Source organism: Pseudophryne corroboree, chromosome 6, assembly GCF_028390025.1.
Source record: "Pseudophryne corroboree isolate aPseCor3 chromosome 6, aPseCor3.hap2, whole genome shotgun sequence".
NCBI lineage: Eukaryota > Metazoa > Chordata > Amphibia > Anura > Myobatrachidae > Pseudophryne > Pseudophryne corroboree.
Window position 1 is genome coordinate 18,616,546 of NC_086449.1, and position 24,240 is coordinate 18,640,785.

The 24,240-nt window shown below is 40.0% G+C and overlaps 1 protein-coding gene across 1 annotated transcript; it reads right to left on the bottom strand.

The window, feature by feature from the left end:
- Positions 1–8,076: 8,076 nt before the first annotated feature.
- Positions 8,077–9,009, bottom strand: LOC134934084 (olfactory receptor 10A7-like). The gene has a single exon (XM_063929592.1). It carries the CDS (start codon positions 9,007–9,009, stop codon positions 8,077–8,079), a length of 933 nt encoding a protein of 310 aa, XP_063785662.1.
- Positions 9,010–24,240: the final 15,231 nt, after the last annotated feature.

Below are 24,240 nucleotides of genomic sequence, written 5' to 3' on the forward strand. Positions count from 1 at the left end.
AGTCATATTCAGGGTCCCATTTTAGGTCTAATTCAGACCCGATTGCTGGTACAGTAGTGAACGCAGCCTGAACCAGTAAGATGTAAAAGCATCTCAGGGCTGTGATTGCCTCTGACTGATTGACAAGCAGAGGCAGTCACTGGGCATGAAGGGGTGTGCACGGGGGGCCCTCTGCTGGGCATCCCCCCATATGTCAGAAAAACTGATCGTAGATGTGCTAAATTTAGGTCTAAATCACCCCTTAATAACTTCATCTGAGTTATTAAGCTTATGTGTGTTTGTAGGAAAACAAATTCCCCTGCAGACAGAACTAGCTTCAATTGGAACTGATTTCCTATGTGTAAACCTCTAAACTTTATAGCACACCTTCAGGAACACTCTAAGATCTCACACTCACAATCAGATCTGTTCGCTCGCTGCCGTCTTTTGCAGTGCAGCGAACAGGTTACTACTGCACACGCATATGTACCGCAATGCGCAGGCGTGCTGTATGGGTACAAACAGAATCAATGTTTTGCACAAGTGCTAGTGTCAATTCCATTTGTACGGGCATTTGCAAGGTGATTGACAGGAAGGAGGCATTTCTGGGTGTCAACTGACCATCTTCTGTGAGTGTTTGGAAAAACGCAGATGTGTCCAGGTGTTTGCAGGGCGGGTGTCTGAAGTAAGTTACGGGCTCAAATAGGCTGAAGTGATCACAGCGGCTGAGTAAGGTCAGAGCTACTCAGAAAGTGCACAAGCTGTTTTTGTACAGGGCGGCTGCACACTCGTTCGCACACTTGCAAAGCTAAAATACACTCCCCTATAGGCAGCGTCTATCCATCTGCAGCACTGCAAAAAAAGCTAGCGAGCGAACAGATCTGAATGAGGGCCATTGTCTTAAAAGATATTACTTTCAGTGTCAGTAGTTGTTTACATAGGTTACATTTTCTTAAACCTGACAAATTCCCCTTTAACACACATATGAACATAATACCCCAAACATAGCGTACCAGACAGTTTCCATATGAAATACTGATAATAGGAACATATATTTTTTATAATCAGTCAGCCTTAAAGCTGTGTACTCTTCCACATACTATGTGTTTTCACACTATGTCAAAGGTGGGAGACAGCTTGTTACTTAAATTGGTGCTATATTTCTAGCTGGTGTCTATGGGCCTAATTCAGACCTGATCGCAGCTCTGCAAAATTTTGCAAGTCTACGATCAGTCACACTAACATGCAGGGGGATGCCCAGCACAGGGCTAGTCCACTCCACATGTCAGGCCCGACCCCCCCCTTCCAACAGAAGTACAAAATCTTTGCACAGCGGCGATGCTTTTTCACTTCAGGAGTTGCTCCCGGCCAGCACAGCTCCTGCATGCATGCCAGGAGCTATTCGGCACTGCCCGGGTCATAGCAGCTGTGTGTGATGTCACGCAGCCGCTGCGGGCCTTCCCCCGCATGGTCCGGCCACGCCTGCGTTGGCCGCCGGACCGGGCCCACAAAATGGTGGCCACAGGCCGACGTGCCACCACCTCCCACCAAGTGAACACCTCTGTCTGTCAATCATGCAGAGGCAATCGCTAGGCAACAACAGCCGTTGGCTGTCAGCCTGTGCTGGCACACTGCGGCGCATGCGCACTTCTGAACTGATCGGTGCACTGCCATAAATGGCAGCATGTGATCAGGTCAGAATGACCACCTATGTGTCTTCAAAGCCCTAATATCATATAAAAGTACATTTATATATGTAGAGAGAGTTTTAAGGTCAGTGCGCTTAGTCTCACGTCCTGATGTTCCTTTTAAAACAAGGCGTAGATTGAAAGTCCTGCTGTTTAGATTTAGTCGGTCGTAGATGCTCCGTCAGTAATCACCTCCCAAACTTCTTTGGTGGCTGCTCAGTTCTTCAGAAGATGACTTGGGTATGTTCAGTCATGCAATTCTGTGAAGGCAGGGGAGAAGAACAAGCGCCATATGGTGTAGTATTTTAAATAAATGGGAGTGATGGATACGTATATAAGATATAAGTACCGGATAGATTCTTGAGATTAGGCCTGTCTGTCTCACTGAATTCCTTGTGGCTGTTCCCCACCTAGGAGACAAAGATCATCTCCATATGGTGTAGTAACCTCAAATATGTCTTGGGGTACCCTCCCCTATATTTCATGCGTACCAAAAGAGAGATTCAATATAGCATATAGGATATACTTATATCCAGGTAGATCAAGTCGGTCCAATATGGTGTAACTGCTGAATCAATCGACTGCTACTGCCTTATATAGTAATATCAATAAAGTATTTAATCCACAAAAAGTAATAATATACAAATTCAGATAAAAATCAAAATAAAACAAATGAAATAATCTTAGCTGATTAGTATAGGCAGTAGTCTGGTCAGTCCCAACGCGTTTCGCCTCCAGGGCTTCCTCAGGAGAATACAGCATATCAGTAAGGTGCACATATTTATAGTGCTTTCAGTTTCGTTTTCACCAGCACTTCCGGTTCGCGTCATTTCCGGAACCGGAAGTGCTTGGTCCGACTTAAATAATAAATACATACAAGGCTTGACATATATCATTAAATAACATAGGTGGTGCAGTGTTAACAGAGCCCAGAGAGCAGTCTGTGTGTGCAGAGCGAGACGGACACACAGTCCGTTTGCTCCGTGAAACCGGAAGTGACGCGGCTCGTCCCGGCCATTGCCGCGTCACTTCCGGTTTAGACTAGAGCCAGCGTGCGTTCCAGCAGTATTACTGGGCACATCCTGTTCATGGTTGGCAGGCTGGTTGGCGGAAATAGCATGTATATCGTAGTGAATGTGTTTGGTGAGAAATAGGGAAGTCAGAATCACGGATGCTTAGCAGCAATTGACATGTATAAGTGAAGCAATATACATATGTGAATTCAATTATAGTGCATAAATGAGAGATAAAAGAGATCGAGGATATAAGTAAAAATGCCTTATAAATATATACATAAAAATATACTTAAAAAATACATATAAAAAAATATATATAAAAATATATATACATAAAAAATACATAAAATACAAAATTGTAAAAAATGTATGTAGGTATGTATAAAAGTATACGTATATAGTATATAATAAGTGTTACAATGACACAATACTGTGCAGAAATACAATGATCCTTAATATATTTCTTATGGTGGGATATTCTATGTGTTTAGTAGGATGCAGAAAATCCAAGATTTTTTCTAAATTTAGTCAGGTATAATATGCACAGACAATTAAATAATTCCCGGGAAGATTAGTACTCATTCTTGCAGGATAAAGGAGCTCTTTCTCAGCGAGCCCGTGGCGTAGGCTAGAATGCAGCTTAAGTGTACCTCATAGGAAGGGGGCAATCTCGTAGCCTTCATTATGGCCATGTGGTTGGAGGGTATTTAGAGTAAAAATCCAGTACATCTCCCTCTGAGATAACTTTTTTAGTAGGTCGCCCCCTCTAGGCCCTAGTTTGACGTGTTCAATGGCTCTGAAGGTAAAAGTTTCCATGCTGGAGTTGTGGGTTTCAGTGAAATGTCGGGAGAGCGGGTGGCTTTCTATTTTGTTTTTAATATTACGTACATGTTCTTGAATGCGAAGTTTGAGAAGTCTTTTGGTCTTTCCCACATATTTACGATGGCATCCACACTCTATCACATATATGACCGAGGCCGTATTGCAGTTAATGAAGTCTTTCATATTGAATTCTTTGGTTTGTTAAGATTCTGGGACTTTCTGAATAAAACTTGTGGACGTTCTGGTAGGATTTCTCTCAGCACAGGATCCAATTTTAGAATGTGCCAATGTTTCGAAAAGGACTTCCTTATTCTGGTCTCCTCGTAGCTATATTGAGTGATGAACGGTACTGAATAGCTCTTGCTTGCTTCTTTCTTCTTTGGATGGATAAGGGTAACTCTGTCCAGTTCTTTGCCACGATCTATTGCCTCTTTGATGATCCTCTCCGGATAACCTCTTTCTCTAAATCTATCTGCATAGATTAGGGATTGTTCTGTGAATGTTTCGTGCGTCATGCAGTTTCTCCGTAGCCTGTACATTGTTGAGAATGGGATGTTGTTTTTCCATTTAGTAGCGTGACTGCTGTTGTAGATTAGATAGCTGTTGGTGTCGACGGTTTTTATAAAATTCTTAGTGATAACTTTCTCTCCATCGCAGCTTAAAATCAGGTCCAAAAATTCAATACGGCTCTTGTTTGTTGTGCTTGTAAATTTCAAGTTAAAATCGTTAGTATCGATGTACTCCATAAAACCTTTAAAACTCTCTGGATCGCCATCCCAGACCATGATAATGTCGTCTATATACCGTTTATAAAACCGAATATTCTTTTTAAATACAAGGTTGTTATAAATAAATTGTTGTTCCCACATGCCCATTAAATATTAGCATAACTTGGGGCAAAAACTGTCCCCATCGCGGTGCCGCAGACTTGTAAAAAGAACGTGTCTTGAAACGTAAAAAAATTATGGGTTAAAATAAATTGGATGAGGGAACAAATGAATTCACAGTGATCCTGAGTGATTTTTGAATCAGTCTCCAATTTGTCTCGGCATGCTTTTGTTCCTTTCTCGTGGGTAATGCTTGTATATAGAGCTTGTACATCGATAGTAGTCCATAAGTACGTGTCTTTCCAGTGGAAATCTTCAAAGTGGTTTAAGACGCTCGTGGTATCCTTCAAGTACGACGGCAGACTCTGTACATGTGGTTTCAGAAAAATATCCACATACTCGGAGAGGTGTGACGTTAATGAATCAATGCCAGCTATGATTGGTCTTCCTGGTGGACAGTCCAATTGTTTATGTATTTTAGGCAAGTGATAAAAAACTGGAATAATGGGATTGTGGTTCATGAGGTACTGAAATTCGTCTTTGGTGATTAATTGTTTACGTAATCCCTCAACGAGAATCTAAGGATCACTGTGAATTCATTTGTTCCCTCATCCAATTTATTTTAACCCATAATTTTTTTAAGTTTCAAGACACGTTCTTTTTACAAGTCTGCGGCACCGCGATGGGGACAGTTTTTGCCCCAAGTTATGCTAATATTTTAATGGGCATGTGGGAACAACAATTTATTTATAACAACCTTGTATTTAAAAAGAATATTCGGTTTTATAAACGGTATATAGACGACATTATCATGGTCTGGGATGGCGATCCAGAGAGTTTTAAAGGTTTTATGGAGTACATCGATACTAACGATTTTAACTTGAAATTTACAAGCACAACAAACAAGAGCCGTATTGAATTTTTGGACCTGATTTTAAGCTGCGATGGAGAGAAAGTTATCACTAAGAATTTTATAAAAACCGTCGACACCAACAGCTATCTACACTACAACAGCAGTCACGCTACTAAATGGAAAAACAACATCCCATTCTCAACAATGTACAGGCTACGGAGAAACTGCACGACGCACGAAACATTCACAGAACAATCCCTAATCTATGCAGATAGATTTAGAGAAAGAGGTTATCCGGAGAGGATCATCAAAGAGGCAATAGATCGTGGCAAAGAACTGGACAGAGTTACCCTTATCCATCCAAAGAAGAAAGAAGCAAGCAAGAGCTATTCAGTACCGTTCATCACTCAATATAGCTACGAGGAGACCAGAATAAGGAAGTCCTTTTCGAAACATTGGCACATTCTAAAATTGGATCCTGTGCTGAGAGAAATCCTACCAGAACGTCCACAAGTTTTATTCAGAAAGTCCCAGAATCTTAAGGAAATCTTGGCTCCAAGCATGATAAAAAACAAGGGGACCACAAACACGAGTCTTCCCAGATGTAAAGGCATGTTTAAATGTGGACATTGTATCATGTGTAAATTCATCCACCCTAATAGGAGATCCTTTTTTAACTCTGAACAAACCAAATAATTCAATATGAAAGACTTCATTAACTGCAATACGGCCTCGGTCATATATGTGATAGAGTGTGGATGCCATCGTAAATATGTGGGAAAGACCAAAAGACTTCTCAAACTTCGCATTCAAGAACATGTACGTAATATTAAAAACAAAATAGAAAGCCACCCGCTCTCCCGACATTTCACTGAAACCCACAACTCCAGCTTGGAAACTTTTACCTTCAGAGCCATTGAACACGTCAAACTAGGGCCTAGAGGGGGCGACCTACTAAAAAAGTTATCTCAGAGGGAGATGTACTGGATTTTTACTCTAAATACCCTCCAACCACATGGCCATAATGAAGGCTACGAGATTGCCCCCTTCCTATGAGGTACACTTAAGCTGCATTCTAGCCTACGCCACGGGCTCGCTGAGAAAGAGCTCCTTTATCCTGCAAGAATGAGTACTAATCTTCCCGGGAATTATTTAATTGTCTGTGCATATTATACCTGACTAAATTTAGAAAAAATCTTGGATTTTCTGCATCCTACTAAACACATAGAATATCCCACCATAAGAAATATATTAAGGATCATTGTATTTCTGCACAGTATTGTGTCATTGTAACACTTATTATATACTATATACGTATACTTTTATACATACCTACATACATTTTTTACAATTTTGTATTTTATGTATTTTTTATGTATATATATTTTTATATATATTTTTTTATATGTATTTTTTAAGTATATTTTTATGTATATATTTATAAGGCATTTTTACTTATATCCTCGATCTCTTTTATCTCTCATTTATGCACTATAATTGAATTCACATATGTATATTGCTTCACTTATACATGTCAATTGCTGCTAAGCATCCGTGATTCTGACTTCCCTATTTCTCACCAAACACATTCACTACGATATACATGCTATTTCCGCCAACCAGCCTGCCAACCATGAACAGGATGTGCCCAGTAATACTGCTGGAACGCACGCTGGCTCTAGTCTAAACCGGAAGTGACGCGGCAATGGCCGGGACGAGCCGCGTCACTTCTGGTTTCACGGAGCAAACGGACTGTGTGTCCGTCTCGCTCTGCACACACAGACTGCTCTCTGGGCTCTGTTAACACTGCACCACCTATGTTATTTAATGATATATGTCAAGCCTTGTATGTATTTATTATTTAAGTCGGACCAAGCACTTCCGGTTCCGGAAATGACGCGAACCGGAAGTGCTGGTGAAAACGAAACTGAAAGCACTATAAATATGTGCACCTTACTGATATGCTGTATTCTCCTGAGGAAGCCCTGGAGGCGAAACGCGTTGGGACTGACCAGACTACTGCCTATACTAATCAGCTAAGATTATTTCATTTGTTTTATTTTGATTTTTATCTGAATTTGTATATTATTACTTTTTGTGGATTAAATACTTTATTGATATTACTATATAAGGCAGTAGCAGTCGATTGATTCAGCAGTTACACCATATTGGACCGACTTGATCTACCTGGATATAAGTATATCCTATATGCTATATTGAATCTCTCTTTTGGTACGCATGAAATATAGGGGAGGGTACCCCAAGACATATTTGAGGTTACTACACCATATGGCGATGATCTTTGTCTCCTAGGTGGGGAACAGCCACAAGGAATTCAGTGAGACAGACAGGCCTAATCTCAAGAATCTATCCGGTACTTATATCTTATATACGTATCCATCACTCCCATTTATTTAAAATACTACACCATATGGCGCTTGTTCTTCTCCCGTACATATATATATATATATATATATATATATATATTTATACTGTATACAGCAGTCATAAATGACTACTATACAAGGAGTATGCATTGATCATTTGTAGCAGGTACAGTATACTGTACTCAAAGAATGTTATTTTCAAACTGAATGGCTTTGTACACAAGATGTGACTGGGACATGATGATTTCATCCATGAATTGAAAATAATACATTTTATACAACATTCATATCACAAACTGAGCAATACACACTCAATACTGTACAGTGTAATAAATAAAAGCCATAATAATATTATGTTGGAATAAAACTAGCATTGCCCATTCTCCCTTCCATAGTAATCATTAATGGTTATACACTGCCACTTGTATAGCATGTATCATTTCATTACATTTTGGGTTTTCTGCTATTTGAAAACGTTTATTGTGTATAAATGCCATAAAAATGTTATATTATAATTTTACAAATATATTTCTCAAATGCTTTTTTCATGTCTTTATTCCGCAAGCTGTATATTATTGGGTTTGTCAATGGGGTAACCACAGTGTATAACAAAGAAAAGACTTTGCTGATACTCCGTGACTGTCCTCGTGTTGGAAGAATATAAATGCAGAACAGAGTGCTAAAATATATGGACACAGTGGTCAGGTGGGAGCTGCACGTGGAGAAGGCTTTCTGTCGCTCGGTAAAAGATGGTAGCCGTAGGATAACTTGTATAATATACACATAAGATACAATTATTAATATGAAGGGTAAAATAAGCACCGGTAAACCAATAAATAATGCTTCCAATTGCAGAAGAGAGGTATCAGAACATGAAAGCTCTAATAAAGGTAGGTAGTCACAAAAGAAATGGTCAATAATTTGTGGTCCACAAAAGTGCAGCAAACCCATTGTTACTGTGTCACTCAAAAGCAGTGAGAAACTTATCAGCCAAGATATAATAATCAATTTTATGCATAAGGCACTGTTCATTATACAATTATAACGCAGTGGGTTGCAGATGGCTAAATATCTGTCATATGACATCACAGTGAGGAGGAGACACTCTGAGCATTCTGTTACTGCAAAAAAATAAAATTGAGTGATACAGCCTACAAAAGAAATTGTGCCCACTTCATTTACAATGGTATGAAGCATGTTGGGGACGATGGTTGTGGTCTGCATGATGTCGGACATGGAGAGTTGAGTGAGGAACAGGTACATGGGGGTCTGAAGGTTCTTGCTGTAGGACACCAATGTAATGATTAACAGGTTTCCACATAGAGTCATTGAGTAAATCACAAGAAGGATGAACAGGGATATTGCTTTGAATCTTTGGAGGCTTTGAAATCCTAAAAGGATGAACTCAGTGATGGAAGTAATATTGCTCTCTTGCATTGCTTGGAAGAGAAAACTAAGTATAAATAATTAGCACACTGATACTGGTTATCTCATCTTATCATATGATACGTCTTATCACTGAAAGTTTAAATTATAAATGTAACATCACTGAGAGTACAAAATCCCTCTCCAGCAGCCCTTTCAATTTATCCAGGCCCAGACTAGCAATGGGGTGGATGTAGCTGGGATGGCCTCCACATAAAAATATTCCCATCCTCATTATAGCATGATGATAATCTACCACGTAGTCAATCATAAATCATAGGTAATAAAATTGTATTTCTAAGGTGTTGTTTTTACAAAACTATGAAATTTTTCTTTTTTTATATAGTCGGGGAGACAGTGGGCTGATAGGTTAGGGGGTTTACAAGTCCACATGGTCCTTGCCACACATCTCCTCCTAGTCTCAATTTAAGCAATTGAACATTTTCAGCTCAAGGGCCAAGTGGCCCTTACTCTGCCCCTGCATTTAGGTAAGTGGAGTAATGTCATTTGAAGATGGCATTATCTAAAGCTGAAACGCTCCAATAAGCTTTGTTACATAACTCTTTAACTTTCTATTGAGCACTGTTGATTAGAAATCAAAAGTTATTTCCTGTATTTTCTTTCTATCTTGACAAACACTAATGACAATGATAGACACAGATAATTATGCATTTTTTATGGCAGAATTAACTTTATAAATATAGCCCTAAGTGATGCTAATTCAGGGAGGTGATCTACCTTAAGACTTGAACTCAAACTCAACTTAAACTTGAACTCATTCTTAAAGTCTGTTTTTTTTTTTTGATGCTTTGGTCCTGATTCGGAGTTTGAATGCTAGATCACTGATGCAGCCAAGTGTACATCAAGCATACAGTATGTAACATACATAACAATTAAACCCATGTTTTTTTACCACTTTTGTGCTTCAGATTTGGCTTCAATAACACAAAGCAAAGAACTTTTCAAATGCACCATCTCATAAACAAAAAAGAAAGAAATGTAAAAGATATACACAACAACATAATTACAGTATGTATGGACCATCATCATCATCATCATCATCATCATCATCATCGTACCTGTACTCATGCACCAAATGGTCATATGTCTTGGACAGGTGTATAAGCAATTCTGTGATGATCTACATATACTTGACTGAATGGAAACTGGGTTTCTGCTTAAATTTATTCCACACATCTTTTAGCGAATCATAAATGGAGAAAAAGAAGACGCTTCTTTTGGGGGTCACTCTTATGGAACAGGTCCATTGTATTAGTACCTATAGATTAGAAATTATGAAAAATCTGTATTTATTAGGCATGCCTTAAAAAGGGAGAGCATATAACAGAAATTTGTTCAGTATATTAAAAACATTATATGCATTTTTGGAAGTAAAATTGTGCCCTGAAATTCAGGAAAAATAATGTTTTTGATTTGAACCTCAATAGATTGTATTGATTTTATTTATACTTTATTTTATTATGTATTACTGTATCTGTCATAACTGCTTAGGTAGCTCTAGGACCCTAAATATCATAACATAAGGAAAGTCCTATGATTATCTATTAATGTTCACAGAAAGTGATGGATTTTCATGTGTCTGTTACTGATTCTCCATTTCTTCATTAAAGTCTTTAGACAGAACAGGCTTGTCTGACATGCCACTTACGTTCTATCAGTTAAATTAGTAATAACACACAATTTGTGTGAAAATTGATAATGTTACATATTACCTTTAAACATAAGCTAAATACTATTTACGGACTAAGTACGCTATTGGCGCACTGAGTACCGTAAGGGTACGCACTTACCGTAGCAGATGCTAGGCCGTGAGAGTGAGACACGAGCGGTGCAGATGCTCACAGAATGTTACACAGTAAACCTTATTAACAACACACAGTAAAGATATACTTATACTCTAAACCTTACCAATGTTATACTACAATGATATATCGCTTATTAACCTTGATAATGTGTAAGCTGCTTGAGCGATTGAGACGCTAAGAGAAACTCTTTATAGTAACTAGTAAACCAGAGTAAAAAAAAGGGGAAAACAGTACAGATTATACACTACAGACTAACATCAAAATCTAACACACTAATGGAGAATAAGATAAACAATGGCAAACAATTGCATACAGAAAGAGAACAAATTAGAACACGATGGATAACAAAATGGCTACTGAGAACAATACATACATGGGGATGATTCGCAAGCGCGTCCTGGATCCAGCCCTCAGCATTCAAATAGAAAGCCTTTTGGAGAGAGTCTTGTGTGTCAAAGCATGCTGCAAGCTGTATTAATTTACTAGCTGAAGACATAATACAATAGACACTGTGTGCTCTTTTTCCATTGGTTAGGGGGTGGGACATGTCCTGCACAGGGGATCATTGGTTAGTTCAAGAAGTGGGCGATGGCTAGGACTTGTTAGTATTCTAAATTCCTCTTTGTCTGGTTATGTTGTGGAAAGCTATTGTTTTGGATCTTCCAAACAAACTCTGTTCCTAGATATTGTTCACCCTTGTTTATGTCTCTTTCAGTTGAGACAATGCCAACTCAGCACTCATTATTCTGGAGAGAAACCTGGCCCTATTAATAAACAAAGGCGTATGCCCTCTTCATAGAAACTCAAAGCTTAGTGTAAATAAGGCCATTATATCTCAGTCTGTGGAAAATTTATGTGTGAATTCCATTCTCATCCTCTCCCCATTTGTAATATATTTTAAATACAATTTTTATATCTATTTTCTACTTCTGCGCATAACTATGCGCAGGAATATGCAAATCTTTCCTAACTATCATAGGAATATTACCCTTAAAATACCCTACAGCTGGATACTAGACACCACCTTTCAACCTTTATCTGACCCTTCCTATCATGTAAAGAGGAATCTCTCTGTTCCAGGAACCATTTAAACTAAACATACTTGCTGACGTTGTGTAGGGGAATATTAACTATAAAACACACTATATGGGTTAAATATGATATGCTCGAGTCGCCCGCTACACGCTCACAAACTCTACCGTAAATGCGCATACCACGTGCCAAAGTGCATGGCCGTAGAAGCTCTATTACGCAAAGTGTGAATATGCACACTTAGAGCAGAGCGTGCACATGCACAGCGGGCATGTGCATGGGGTTAGTACAAGGCATGTGAATCATGATATTTTTCGACTTTGACAGTCCACCCTTTGGCAGTCATCAATAACTGCCACTATCTAAACAATTAAGCAGAAAAATATATATTACCATGAAATACCTTATTATGATTGGGAGTAGGGAGGAGAGGAGAAGGTGGGAAATGTATGACCTAGTGGGATAGTAAAAGCATGTATGTATGAAATTCATGTCTGAGGGGTCATGTATCATCGTGCCATACATGTTCTAAAATAAGCTTCGAGGTATTGCGAAGTATACATTGAATCCTTCTTATTCCGTATTAAGGGTCTGTAAGTGGGCTAACAAACTCTACCGAGCTCTTTTCGGCTTTCAGTTCCAACAAATGGGGTGCACATTAGTTGATGATACATGAAGGGGGAGAATATGTGAGTGCTAATATATGTGCCTATATTACCTGTCGACTATGTGTGTCACTGAAGATAGTAGAGATGAAGATAAGAAAAATGCGTTATAAATGCATTCATATGATTATGTATGTGATTGTCCTTGGGCGTCTGTTGAAGTCTTGTTGATGTCTTGTCCGGATTGCTGTATCTTTGCTGTAAGTGGCAAGCAAAGTTTTTCAAGTGTCCATAGAAAGTTAAAGTCTCTAAAAGTTCATCAAATGTTTGTGAAGAAGTTCATCAATGGTCTGTATAAAGGCTCATCAAATTCTTCTTCCGACTGGGTGTCTTTTTACCTTGGAGAAAAACAAAGGAAAAAACGGATGAAAGAAACGGACCGTGGAATCACGTCTTATCACAACATTGTCTCGATTGATGGGTCATAAATTAAACCAGTTGTTGTTACAATGCCTTCGCTCCTCAAACTCATCAATTTGGTACTGCGCTTGCAATGCATTAAAATCCGAACACATCTAAATATCAAACCAATCATTATGACAACTCCTAGGATACATAAGAGAAATTTCCCTACAGTAACGATAACATTTTGAGCCCATTCTCTTAAACCTGAGAACCAAATGTGTGGGTTCAACCATGATACCCAGCTGGTCAGTTCATTACTCACAGAAGTAAGGGTAAGGTTGTGCCTCCTTCGGAACTCCCATTTCAATTGCAAGATATCATCCATCTTTTGATCTAAGACCTCGGTCGGGTCCTCAGTGCTGTTTGTGATATACGTACAGCACTTCACACCATACTGAGTTGCTAGGGTGACACAATACCCTCCTGTCACCGCTGTGATGTAATTGAGAACCATCCTGTGCTGGATCAGTTCCATTTTGTAAACTTGCAATTCTCTCCCAGTATACCTGAAGATGTTATCATACATCTCGGTGATATTGTCTATCAGGTTCGCTAGAGCGGTAATATACCTAAAATGTATAACTCCTCTGGCGGTACGGGTGATATCTATCGCGAGTAGGAGTTGAATCCCGGTGGATTCATGGATCAAATCAGAGGCTGCATGCTCTGTCCTATCTATAAGGTGTCTCTTTACAATGTGTTCATAATGAGTGTGAGTGTAAGGAGCTTGAGCATTGCGGTGAACGTCATTTTATCGTGGGTAATGGTCATTACTTCCGGCAACACACTTCCAATGTAACACAATCCCTCTGAGTTTGGGGCAAGCCACTTATACGCCTTCCTCCCACATATGAAATATGCATCATCAGGGAGGACATATGGGACAGAAAATGACATCACCATATTACAAACCTTTCAGGTGAAAAATCCTATCCCTAACTCTCTCATTTGTCTAGTACATGTATCAGGCTGTATGATATGCGCACAGTATCCTGGTGATACTTCTCCAACTCACATGAGCCTACTTCCTAGTGTGTAGTTATACTGAAAATATCTCCCACTGTTGGTTATTTGGCGTATAAGCTCTGAGTCTATAGGCATTCTATCGGCTCTGTGTCAGAATGTCATGGTTCGGTTGTTCCATGTCACTTCCCAATTTCCCGGCTTTCGGAGATTGGAAATGTTAAAACATATTAGGGACCTATCCACATGATATTGGTGGAGCTTCAAACTAGGAGGCCTAGAAATATTAAATTTCTTGTCCACCGGTCTCCCACCCCTTAATTCAAGTACCTCATTTATCATTAAAGAGTATGGCAGTAGTTCTGACTTTCTATGACCTTGAGGTACTTGTGCGCACACCGAGCATTCTGTTTGGTTTAAAACCTTACCCACTAATGAGTGATAGTCACTCAATGGATGTCGGTCCATGTTGATATTAAGGCTGGACTGACATCTCTGGATGCAGCCGTCCTCAACTATGTTTTCACAATTCCGACAGATATAATTCTCTTCAGCTAACAATCCTTCACAATGTCTCTTAGTGTCATGGCTACCAGATCGTTTTCTGGTACTCGCCTTTACTCGGTGATTGTGTTACTCTCGGAATTCTACGAATCCATCCTGGTCATCAGAACCCATTCCAGATCCATTCTCGACCTCACTGGTACTCTCACCGAAACAGACTGCTCTGGTCAACAACAGGGTCAACAGGAAAACACGGACTGCAGTCTCTTGGGGCGAGTCCATCTTACAGGAGGAGAAAGAAAGAGTTGTAATGGGGGTACCGAAAATAATCGAAGGGAAAGAAAATTGTTATGATAATTGTCCTATCGTCTTGTTGTTCTTCTTGCTCAGATGTCATCTCAACAGTGCTGTCTTTCAGTCTTCCCAAAATGAACACTCCAGTGATATGATATTCTTTCCGAATCAGCGATCTTTCTGTAAGGAGCATAAATCTTGCATTACCATTTGTCTAACTGTTGTGTGACATACCATCCGTAAAACATGAAAGAACAAAAAGAGAGAGAACAATAGAAAAAAAAATTGTCAGATTTCCGTTCACCATCAGGCTGTCACACCAACATGTCCATCGGTATCTCTGCACAGTCTCCCCCACCAGCATTTCCACTCTCCAACCTTTGTGCTTGGCAAGGCACAACGATGCTGGTAAGATATACTGGGGTTGGGTAGACCTCTGAAAAGACCAAGTAGACATGTGACGTTTGAGCTCTAGTTCTGCTGGTGAACGTCAGAGATGAAAAGGAAACATTTAAAGATAATCACAGAGTTTACCTGGCCGCCCTTGTGTCTACAAGGAATGACCTACCAATTACATCGACTGTAACCTCAGGCTTACTATCAAGGCTAACAATCAACTTTACTGGCTGCAAATTACAGGTGCGGCCCAAAATTTTTCCTATATAATCCCTGTTTACAATTTCATGTGTCATACAGTGTATCATGTCATTGTCTAGGGGGTTGATATACTTTATGTATGTCTCTAAATCTGCAACTCAGTGCATAATGCCCTTCCCTCTGGCAGTTATAACATTTTATCACATTCGACTTACCAACAGAGGTCTGGGGTTTAAGCTGATGTGGCTTCATTGTCAGGGCCTGTATACTTATAGTCATATGCTTACTCCCCTGTGACTCCTTGCGTTTACTGATGTTCCGATCGTGCTTAACAGCAGACTTTCTTAATGCAGCCACCGACATACCTCTCCAGTTAGGTTGAGAGGTCTGTAACTTTGTTCCCAACACTTCCTTTAAACCTTCCACTAATACAGAAACCGCTACTTCTCTATAACGTACACTTTCCTCAATGTCCGCGATCCCAGTAGATCCAGCCATTACCTCTAATGCTCGATGGAAATAATCAGAAGCAGTTTCACCTTCTTTTTGTCTAATGGAGAAAATTTTGTTCCATTTGACAACAGTTGGGAAATATACTTCTAATTGCAGATTGATCCGTTTTACATTGTCCTGATTGTATTCCTCAGTAAGCGGTACTTGTGCGTCTAACTTACAATCAGTGATGAATTTCGCAGGGTCAATGTTGGAGGGTAGACATACCCTCAACATTTTCCGCCAATCTTTATAATGGGGTTCGGCGGTGTTTCCTGGTTCTTTAATAAACCTTTGGCATGCGGCTGGATCTTTCCTGGGATCAGGAAATTCAGACATAGTTGTCATTAATTCTGTCCGGGACCAGGAGCAATGCATTGCAATGTTCCTGAAGGGAGTGACTCCCAGAGCGTCAGTCTGTCCACTTGGGACTGCAATCACTCTGACAGGATTAAGTTCAACTACATCAACTTGTGTTGACTCTACAATGTGAGGTGCAATTGTCTGTGCATGATATACAATACTGTACTTACCTGTGGACACGACCTCACCTGACCCTCCGTAAGGGGGCATTACTACTGCCTTTACCGATTGGGCCGTGCCCGCCTGAGTGTCCTGTATGGTGGCTGCTGGAGAAAATGGAGACATCGTGCTGGGCTCACTTTCTTGCTTGTAATCCTGAGGGAAGTTTAACATGGAGTGCAACTTGCACGGGTTAGAATTTGTACATTTATCAGTTTTACTTCTATCGTTATTAACACATTTTTTACGTTTACTATTATCACCATTAATACATTTATTAAGTGCACTATTATCATTATATCCCAGTATGCCATTCTCTGTAGCCATTGTTTCTCCAGTTGCCATCAGTTTTCTGATAGTGTTAAAACCAGCTGTGTAAGCTAATTCCCTCTGTATCTCACCTTCCTGTTGCCATAACTGTAAATAATCATAATGTCTAATCCGTTGCTTCCCGGATTTTATCAGACATATCCTTCTCCTTAAATTTTGCAAAACCTCAGGATTAAAACTGCCTACCCTAGGGAACTTCTCCCCATCGTTCACAGTCATACGTTCCCACTCATTGCATAAAACCTTGGTGTGTGATCTATATTTTTCACACATTATATACCTCGCCGACCCTACTGGCCGTGGAATTATATCAACCTGAACCTTGGTTGATCGTCCCTTACTTGAGCAACTGGCCCCCATCTTTGCAATTATTGCCTTCTCAGCAAATTCCTACAAAAACCACGTTCTCAGAGGTAAAGCAATGGTGAAAGTCCAATGAGTGCTTTCACCCACTCTCGACCACGTCGACCAATATGCCCACACACTGCCTTAGCGCTGGCGTACTCAACCGAGGGTCCCTATGTAACCTTTATTTACTGGGGCGTTTGGGAGTATGCTACCCTTCCCAGTAAATATCAGTTGCTGGAGAATTCCTGAGTGATCAGCGAAACTCCCTTAAAATAAAATAAAAACCTAACAAATCACGTCAAAGTGTACAAATAGCGTTTATGAACCCGCAAAGTGTATGCAAATTGCGTAATGGGTATTAAGCTAACCAACTAATGCACACAATTACATGCGGTGCAGTCGCACTGTGTATAAGTAACTATTACTTATCCGCTGAACGACTAATGGAATCGGTTGTTTAGGCTGCAAAACCTTTAGTCGGAGCATCTTCTCAAAACGGGCCTATATGGGTACTGTGCCAACCCCCGGGGCTGCGCTCACTACCTCTGACCTTTCTTAAGTCAGGGTCTTCAGAGCTTCGTTACTTACTTTTATAGGATTTCTGCCTTTCGCTGACCTTTTGGTCTGCTGTAATACTAATAGCTCCTTTTACCTTATACACTGTTAACGTGAGATGGCCTTCTCCCACGCCACCACGTGTTCACTTCACGGGTGTCCTTCAACGAGATCTCGATTTCTGGCGTTCACACCAAAAAAACTTTATTTGCATACACACGCTCTTTCACTTCATATACACTTTGATTTTTCTGTACAGAAAATTTCTTTCATTCAGGTAACACAGGCTAATCCCAGAGGTAATGCAACGAGAGAAGGATCTTTTAAACTAAAATTTTGGAAACTGAAACTAATGTGTGCTATTATCGCGTGGCTTCCGTATCACCTACTAAAACAATGCTATTGTGTAATTTGTATTTAGTGGGCGTATCTGTACGCACGTTGCGTAATATACGCCACATGTGTATGCCTTTGCGTTGTGTACGCTGTCCGCACTTGGTCAGAGACACGTGTACACAGGCCGGATACGTCCGCAGAAACACAAATAACACGCTTCTATAAATGCAAACAATATTTAACTATAATCGTTTACCAAGCACCACACAGTATCTCCTGTTATAACCTTTATAACTGGGTCAGGTGGCGTGTGTGTTTTACAATTACTCCCTTAAGTATTAATCTTACTTTTAACTAAATAGCAACACATTTTCTCAGCACGTGATCAATGCTAATGGCAAACAGAAAGGTACATATGTGAAAATACACAAATGAAAATACAGATGCGTGTGTGTGTGTGTTGCGGGGCAATTTGCACCAAACAGAAATTTAAACAGATTTAAAAGACAAATAGCTTAACGTTTTTACCTTTCGGATCCGGATCCCACCAGCATCCCTACAAACCAAGCGGAGCAGACGCTTATCTAATCAGCACAACCGTATCCCCGACCACCAAACGGCTAACAAGGGGATACTACCTTCCCGCCCTTTGCTGATTGATAAAGTCTGCCTTGTCCCGCTAGGTTTGAGGATATGAGGAGGCCCGGACGATTGCCCCCAATTGATAATGTAAAATATTACCTTTAAACATAAGCTATATACTATTTACGGACTAAGTACGCTATTGGCGCACTGGGTACCATAAGGGTATGCACTTACAGACGCTAGGCCGTGAGAGTGAGACACGAGCGGCACAGACGCTCACAGAATGTTACACAGTAAACCTTATTAACAACACACAGAAAAGATATACTTATACTCTAAACCTTAGCAATGTTATACTACAATGATATAACGCTTATTAACCTTGATAATGTGTAAGCTGCTTGAGCGATTGAGATGCTAAGAGAAACCCTTTACAGTAACTAGTGAAAACACAAGACCTTGTTTGTATTTAAAAACCACTCCGACTCTAACACCTCCGTGGATACTTTAAAGTAAAAAAAAAGGGGAAAACAGTACAGATTATACACTACAGACTAACATCAAAATCTAACACACTAAAGGAGAATAAGATGAACAATGGCAAACAATTGCATACAGAAAGAGAACAAATTAGAACATAAATGGCAAACACGATGCATAACAAAATGGCTACAGAGAACAATACATACATGGGGATGATTCGCAAGCGCGTCCTGGATCCAGCCCCCAGCATTCAAAGAGAAAGCCTTTTGGAGAGAGTCTTGTGTGTCAAAGCCTGCTGCAAGCTATATTTACTCACAAGCTCAAGAAATAATACAATAAACACTGTATGCTCTTTTTCCATTGGTTACAATTTTTATATCTATTTTCTACTTTTGTGCATATCTATTCGCAGGAATATGCAAACCTTTCCTAACTATCATAGGAATATTACCCTTAAAATACCCTACAGCTGGATACTAGACACCACCTTTCAACCTTTATCTGACCCTTCCTATAATGTAAAGAGGAATCTCTCTGTTCCAGGAACCGTTTAAACTAAACATACTTGCTGACGTTGTCTAGGGGAATATTAACTATAAAACACACCATATGGGTTAAATATGATATGCTAGAGTCGCCGCTACACGCTCACAAACTCTACCGTAAATGCGCATACCTCAATGTGCAGCGCCCTACTCAACTGCGGAACATGCGTAATGATATGGCCAGGTTTAGCAACATTTCTACTCGTTATTTAAAAAACAGAGAAAAGTAATTCTGTTAGTTGCTGTAGATCACAGGTTCTCAGACTTGGTCCTCAGGACCTCCACAAAGTTCATGTTTCCCAGGTCACATGTGGATTTTTAAATGTGATAGTTGGTGATACATAGTGCAACTGCTGGGTGACCTAGAAAACGTGACCTGTGTGGGGTCCTGAGGACGGAGTCTGAGAACCACTGCTAGTGGTGTAACTAGATATTTCTAGGCCCCATTGCAAAGGTTTGTAAGGGCCCCTATATACCACCCATTGGTGAAAATTTAGGAAGAAAATAAAAAGATAAAGCAAAATAATGCTTAGTAACAACCACTAAAATAAAAAATACCTACGCTAACTTAAAATATGAATAATATTAATTAAAGCATTAATATGTTAAAAATGAAATGCAAAACTCTCGGAATTGGTTTGCAGATAATTCCCAAGACTTTATGTTACTGTATATATCTTCAAGATGATTATATAATACACCACTAATACACAGCTCTATATTTTGTAGACAATAATTATTCTTAAATAATTACAGTATCTGTACAGATGTGCTCTCATACGTCCAGCCTCAATATACAATGCATCATTAGATGCCTGGCACAAGTGAGCCAGCAGGCCCCGTGTAACTCTACTGGCATCAGGCAGCTTAATTTGTCACCGCACCAGGAGACTGAGCTGCTAAATTTGGAATGCAACACTTGTATATCAGTGTGCAACTGAATCTGTATATGAAGCATGATGGAACTTGGCATGGAAAAAAGCTGAGGCTGCTGCAGTGTAGCGCCCTGTATACAGACTCGGAGACTCAGTCACAGACAGATTTACAAGTGTCATATTCTAAATTACTCTCTCTGGTTGGTCTCTCTCTCTGGTCATTCTCTCTGGTCTATTTCATTGGTCATTCTCTCTGGTCTCTCTCTGGTCTCTCTCTTTATCTGGTCTCTCTCTTTCTAATTTCTCTCTCTCTCTTTTGTCTCTTTCTCATGTGTATGTATATATATATATATATATATATATATGGAGGCAGGGGAGAAGAACAAGCGCCATATGGTGTAGTAATTTAGATATATGAGAATATTGTAGACACATATACGAAGTGTAAGTACCGGATAAATTCTTGGAATCAGGCCTATCTGTCTCTCTTTATCCTCGGTGGCTGTACCCCACCTGTTTTCAGTGTCACAGCTTGCACAGTTCTCTGCTACAGCTGTATCTAAATTACTACACCATATGGCGCTTGTTCTTCTCCCCTGCCTCCACAGAATTGCATGACTGAATATACCCGGGTCATATCCTGAAGAACTGAGCTGCCACCAAAGAAGTTTGGGAGGTGTCTATAGAGCACGAAGTTTTTGCTAGAAAGCCACTGATACGGACTATCCACTACCAATTAAGTCCTAATATTTGGACATTTGGCGACCCCTTCCTTTGAAGGAACATTCGAACGTTGGATAAGCGCACTGACCTAAAAAACTCTTTCCACATATATATATATATATATGTATAGATATCTTTGGTTTGTATCGCTCTTTCATGTACAGTGTGCCTCTTTCTCTTTGATGCTATCTCTCCCTCATGTATGTCTCTCCCTGTCTCTGGTCTCCTCTATCTCTCTGGTCTTTCTCTCTCTTTCTCTCGCTCTGATTTTACGCTGTCTCTGGTATTTATATGTCTTGGTCTATATCTACCATTGTTCTCTATATCTCTGGTTTCTCTCTCTCTCTGCTATCTCTCTCTCTCTGGTCTCTCTCTGGTCTTGCGCTCTCTGGTTTCTCTCTCTCTCTCTGGTCTCTCTCTCTCTGGTCTCTCTATTGCTCTCTCTCACTCTTATCTCTCTCTCTCTCTCTCTCTCTCTCTCTGGTGTCTATCTCTATCTGGTCTCTCTTTCTTTCTGGTTTCTCTCTCTCTTTCCATCTGTTTCACTCTCTCTTTCTCTCTCTCTCTCTTTCTCTCTCTCTCTCTCTCTCCCTGGTTTCTCTTTCTCCAGTATCTACCACTGGTAACTCTATTTAAGCTCTATCTGGTCTCTCTGTCCAGTTCCTCTCTCTCTCTCTCTCTCTCTCTCTCTCATGTCTGTCTCTCTCTGGACTCTCTCGTTCTGGTCTCTCTATCTCTCTAGTTTCTTTCTATCTCTGGTCTCTATATCTCTGGTTTCTCTATCATGTCTATATCTCTCTCTGTTCAGTCTCTCCCTCTCTGGTCTCTTTTTCTCTTGTCTCTCTCTTTGGTTTCATTACCTCTCTGGTCTCTCTCTGGTTTCTCTTTTTCTCACTCTCACATATCTCTCACTGATCTTTCTCCCATATCTTTCTTTATTCTCTCTCTGGTTTCCATCTCTGGTCACTCTGTCTCTGGTTTCTCTCTCTCTCTCTTTCTATGGTGTCTCTCGTTCTGGTCTCTATCTCTCTGGTTTCTCTCTCTCTCTTATGTTTGTCTCTCTCTGGTTAGTCTGTCTTTCTGGTTTCTCTGTCTCTCTAGTCTTTCTCTCTGGTAACTCTCTTTAAGCTCTCTCTGGTCTCTCTTTGTTGTTCCCCTATCTCTCTCTCTCTCTCTCTCTCTCTCATGTCTGTCTCTCTCTCTGATCTCTCTCTCTGGTCTCTCTCGTTCTGGTCTCTCTATCTCTCTAGTTTCTTTCTCTCTCTGGTATTTCTGTCTCTCTCTGGTTTCTCTATCATGTCTATCTCTCTCTCTGGTCAGTCTCTCCCTCCCTGGTCACCCTTTATCATGGCCCTTCTCTCTCTCTGGTTTCTCTACTTCTCCGGTCTCTCTATGGTTTATCTCTCTCTCTCTCTCGCTCATATCTTTCTCTGGTCAGTATCTCTCTCTGATATTTCTCCCATGTCTCTCTCTAGACTTTCTCTGTTTTTTCTCTCTGGTTTCTCTCTCTCTGGTTTCTCTCTATCTTGGTCTCTCTCTGGATTCTCTCTGTCTCTGGGTTCTCTCTGTCTCTGGTCTTTCTTTCTTTCTTTCTTTCTTTCTTTCTTTCTTTCTTTCTTTCTTTCTTTCTTTCTTTCTTTCTTTCTTCTTCTTCTCTGGTCTCTCTGTCTCTCTAGTCTCTAGTCTCTCTCTCTGGCATCTCTCTCTATGGTCTTTTTCTCTATAATTTATCTCTGTCCTCTCTGTCTGGTCTCTCTCTCTCGCTCTCTCTCTTTGGTCTCTCTATATCCCTGGTTTCTCCATCTCTCTCTTCTGTCTGTCTCTCTCTGGGTTGTCTCTTTGTTTTTTTTATCTCTCTGGTTTCTTTCTCTCTGGTCTCACCCTCTGGTTTATCTCTCCCATGTCTGCCTTTCTCTCTCTGGTCGTTCTCTATCTCTCTATTTTCTGTCTATCTGGTCTCTCTCTCTGGTCAGTCTCCTCTCTCTCTGGTCTCCCTCTCTTTAGTCTCTCTCTCTCCCATTACTATGAATGGTACATTTGTATGTGACTTTAACTACAACTACATTTTTTGTTCTTTCTTTTGGCAAGAAACTGTCCTAGTTTTGACTTCAACCAATAACATCTCTGATTATGCTGATCCTGCAAATTAGCCAGATAAAGTAACTAATAAAATATTGATGATCTTGTTCAAAATAGAACTAGTGCAAGATAAAGTAACTAATAAAATATTGATGATCTTGTTCAAAATAGAACTAGTGCAATTAGTAAATTTTAATTTCCACATTTTTGAAAATGGAATGAGGTTCAATCCAATGGCAGGATGCAATGGAGTCCATGATCGCCAGAGGTGCAGGGTGCTGGCCATTCTCCAATGTTTTTTAAAGGGGCAATCACATACAAGGCAAAACTTTGCCTGGTAATTTATTGCTCCTTTAAAAAAACATTGATGATTGGCCATCATCCTCAACCACTGGCAATCTCGTACTCCATTAAATCCACCACATGTATGTACAAAAAACTTTTATGCAATGGACAGGAAACTCGTAGAAAATTGCTTATTTATAGTGTCTGCAAAAATTCAGTTTTCTACTTCTGTTACAAAGTTTTCAATTCAGAGGTAAAGTGTGAGCTTTCAGTTGTCTCTTCTGAAGGTTACTCTGATTGGAGCAATGTGTTCAAAGTATTATTTCAACATGAGATAACACCATAACACATTGGAACTTCCTATTCCTCGGTAGAAATAACTTGGAACAATCAATACTGGTGGGTTTAGTGGTTGCGGAACCAGTTCTAATTTTAGTCCAGGGCAGTGTTGGGCTCTTCTAACTTACTCAGATGTGAGTCATGCTTTACCTATGGAGAAGTTAGGAAACGCAACTGCACCATGCATCACCATTTTATATGAATGTGCCATGGCAATATTTAAATCTTGTTCAGTTTGCCACGAGCTGTAAAAGGTTGAGAATCTCTGCTCTAGTAGAAGCCTCTGAAGATGTAAAAATTAGCCTTTTGGAAAGGCTGCAGCTGGTGGCTATGCATAGAAAATGAAATTCTTTAAGTTACTATGTTGTTTAGTTTTGTGGTAAGAGATTCTTTTTTGGATAAATATGGTTAGTAAAATGCTGCAGTCCAAAGTACTGAATTTGGAAGCAACAATTGAAAT